The sequence below is a fragment of the Dipodomys ordii genome, unplaced genomic scaffold, assembly GCF_000151885.1.
Source record: "Dipodomys ordii isolate 6190 unplaced genomic scaffold, Dord_2.0 Scaffold51, whole genome shotgun sequence".
In the NCBI taxonomy this organism is placed as follows: Eukaryota; Metazoa; Chordata; class Mammalia; order Rodentia; family Heteromyidae; genus Dipodomys; species Dipodomys ordii.
Window position 1 is genome coordinate 9499180 of NW_012267267.1, and position 3399 is coordinate 9502578.

Below are 3399 nucleotides of genomic sequence, written 5' to 3' on the forward strand. Positions count from 1 at the left end.
GCGGGCGCGCGCTCGCGGGGGGGGGGCGGGGAAGGGAGGGGGATGGAGACAGGGAAGGAGGGAGGAGTCGGAGTGCCGAGGCCCGAGACGCCGAGAGTCTAGTCACCGCCGCCGCAGTCGCCGCCACCACGGCCTCACGGGGAAAAACAGGGCACAGCCATCTTCCTTTGCTCCTCTCGCGAGAGCTCCCCTGGGAGTTTGAAGGGAGGAAACATCGCGATAAGTGAGCCGTTCGTTCCCTCCTCCCGTCTCCTCCCCCCCTCCCCCGTGGCCCCCTCCCCTCCGCTCCCTCCCACGCACCCATCCTATTCCCAGGTCGCTTCGCGCCCGGCGCGTCCCAGGCCGACAGCCGACGTCTGGCTTTGCCGAAAGCGTCGGGCCGCGCCGGCCGTGGGCGGCCTGCAGCCGCAGCCTGCTGTCAGGGGACATTCGGCGCTGTTATCCACGGCCATAGAAGCCTCGGAGGCTCCCGCGGAGGCGTGCAGAATGACGTCGCTGCGCGCAGGATGTGATGTCACTGAGATGGCACGGGACCCTCGTGCCCGACGCCTTTACCTAAGCACCTGCACTGCGCGCCTGGCGCTGAGCTACCTGGAGGGACAGGGTGTCACGCCGGGCCGCCGAGAGCCCGGCGGAGGGGGGAAGACAAGTCCCCGGAGCACGGCTGGCGCCGGGAGCTGGGGGCACGCAGAAAGGAGGGCCGGGGAAATGCTTATAATGTTGGAGGAATCTCAGTGGGTGACTTGGGAAAACGACGCGCTGGCACTGCAGCGAACTCGGAGGAGGGAGGTCCCTCTAATAACTGGTTAGACACGCGCTTGGGGAACGGGTCAGGATGAACGTATCTGATGAATGCTCAGATGGCATGCAACAACCATAAGGCCTTGATAAGGTAACCAAAGCTGCCCAGCGCTGAATGAAGAGGCTGTGCAGGAGACTTATAAAAACACTGTCAACATTTGCAACCGTTTTTATCACCCGTTTCCTGTTTTCTCTGACTGCTGCTTCTCTCCAAATTATTCTTTCCTAAACTTGACGATCTCGCTCCACCCCGCCTACTGGAAAATAAAGGAAACAGCGCTGGAGATCTAAGTCAGTAAATGCAGGGAGAGCATTTGCCTAGGAAAAAAGCTACCCGTCTGGGTGCTGGTAATCACATCTGTAGCTATTCATGTGGCCGAGATCTGGAAGGATAGTGGTTCAAAACTAGTCCAGGCAGAAAAGTCACTGAGACTCTAATGAGCCAGCAAGGGGGTGTGACTCAAGTGGTAGAGGGCCAGCCATGATTGAGAGTTCAAGGTACTGAACCCTCTCATGCATACACACACACACACACACAGACCAAATCAGCACCTCAAAAGAACTTCCTGAGCAATCAAAAGAATGAACACATACACAGTATTTTGTTCTACCATAATAGTCCATATTTATTATTGTGAATCCTAAACCTGACAATAGGGTCGACTCTTTTAATTTTTTTTGCTAAAGGTTAGCATTCTACCACTTGGAGCCTCCACTTTTTTGGTGGTTAATTTTGGAAGTAAGTCTTACAGACTTTTCTGCCTGGGATGGCTTGGAACCATCATGCTCAGATCTCAGACTCCTGAGTAGCTAGGATTACAGGCCACCAGCACCTGGCAGGGGTTGACACACCTTGTGGTAAGTATTATCTTTACAATTATTGGCTGAAGAATATTATTCAACTTCAAAATTGAAAAATTAAGTCAATTAAATCTGACTCTAGAGCTACATCCAAATCATGCAGGCTTCTGAATGTCACCATAAATATTTATAATTGTCCAGCACTGGTGATTCACACCTATAATCCTAGCTACTCTGGAGGCTGAGATGTGAGGATCGCAGTTCAAAGCCAGACCAAAGAGGAAAGTCCTAGACACTCTCTAAATCTTCAAGTAATGACCAGAAAACGGGAAGTAGTTCAAGGGCTCAAAGTGGTAGAGCACTAGCCTTGAGTGAAAGGGCTTAAAGACAGTGTTCAAGCCCCAGGACTGACCAAAAAAAAAAAAGTCTTATCCTTTAGCTGGGTGCTGGTGGCTCATGCCTATAATCTGAGCTACTCAGGAAACTGAGTAGCCAGGAGAGGAAAGGCCTTGAGATTCTTACCTCCAATTAACCACCAGAAAATCAGAAGTGGCTCTGTGGCTTAAAGATAGCCTTGAGCAAAAGAGCTAAGGAACAGTGTAAAGGCCTCAAGTTCAAGTGTCACACCAAAAAAATAAAGGTTTATACTTTAAATTGGATGTGGCTTTACACACCAAAAATCTAGCTATTCAGGAGGATGAGATCGGATTCCAGCCTTAGGCAGACAAGTTCTTATGAATCTTATCTCCACCTAACCAACAAAAAGCCCAAAGTGACGGGAGGGGGGAGGCTGGGAAGGGATGGGAAGGGTAAACAAAGGAGGAGGCTGCAATGCTTGGTAAGAAATGTACGCATTATCCTGCCCATGCAATTGTAACCCCTCTGTACAGTATGTTCACAAATAAAATAAAATTAAAAAAAAAAAAGCCCAAAGTGAGCCAAGCACAGGTTGTTCATATCTTAAATTAGTTACTCAGTAGGCTGAGATCTGAGAATCAGGATCAAACCCAGCCTGAGAGAAAAGTCCCTGTGAAACTTTTATCACTCTTATCTCCAGTTAACCACTCAAAAAAAATGGAAGTGAAACTGTGGCTCAAGTAGTAGAGGGCTAGCCTTGAGCACAAGAGGCTCAGGGACAGTGCCCAGGGCCTGAGTTCAAGCCCCACAACCAGAAGAAAAAGAAATCTGGAAGTAGAGCTGTGGCTCAAAAGTGGTAGATCCCTTGAGCAAAAATTGCTCAGGGATAATACCCAAGCGCTGAGTTCAAGCCCCACAATCAACACACACACAGCCCAAAGTGGAGGTGTGTTTCCTCTGGTAAAATGTTAGTTAACCACAAGCCTAAAAAAAGAAAGAAAAAAAAGCCTATGCTGACTTCCCTAAAAAGATTTAGACTTTATTCTTAAAAAAAGAAAAAGAAAAAAGATTTTTTTTCAGGGATCTTTAAGTTGGGAATATAGCATGTTAATATTTTCCTTTTCAGGAAAACCATACAATTTAGGAACCTATAATATATATATATATATATATATACATACATACATACATACATTATATAATATATAGAGAGAACAGATTATAAAGTGAATTACCTGTTCTTCCTTTTCCTTTTTTCTTTCCCACTTTACACACACAAACACACATACACACACACCACAGATAAGCCAGATGTTGGCAACTTGCTGTGATCCCAGCATAAATAGTAGAGTTGTAATCTAAGATAGCCAGTGCAAAAAGGGCTGGAGCATAACTTAAATGGTAGAGCACCAGTCTTGTGGGGGTCAAGGCCCTGCTAGG

The 3399-nt window shown here is 47.8% G+C and overlaps 1 protein-coding gene across 1 annotated transcript in view; it reads right to left on the reverse strand.

Annotated features, from left to right (window-relative positions):
• Positions 1-583, reverse strand: part of Ankrd13c (ankyrin repeat domain 13C) — a 64082-nt gene extending 63499 nt beyond the window's left edge. Inside the window, exons 1-2 of the mRNA XM_013020507.1 lie at positions 301-583; positions 13-190 (exon numbers count right to left, since the gene is read on the reverse strand). Of these exons, the coding sequence (XP_012875961.1) occupies positions 13-190; positions 301-429 (307 nt within the window). The 5' untranslated portion in view covers positions 430-583. The remainder of the gene's footprint in view (positions 1-12; positions 191-300) is intronic.
• Positions 584-3399: the final 2816 nt, after the last annotated feature.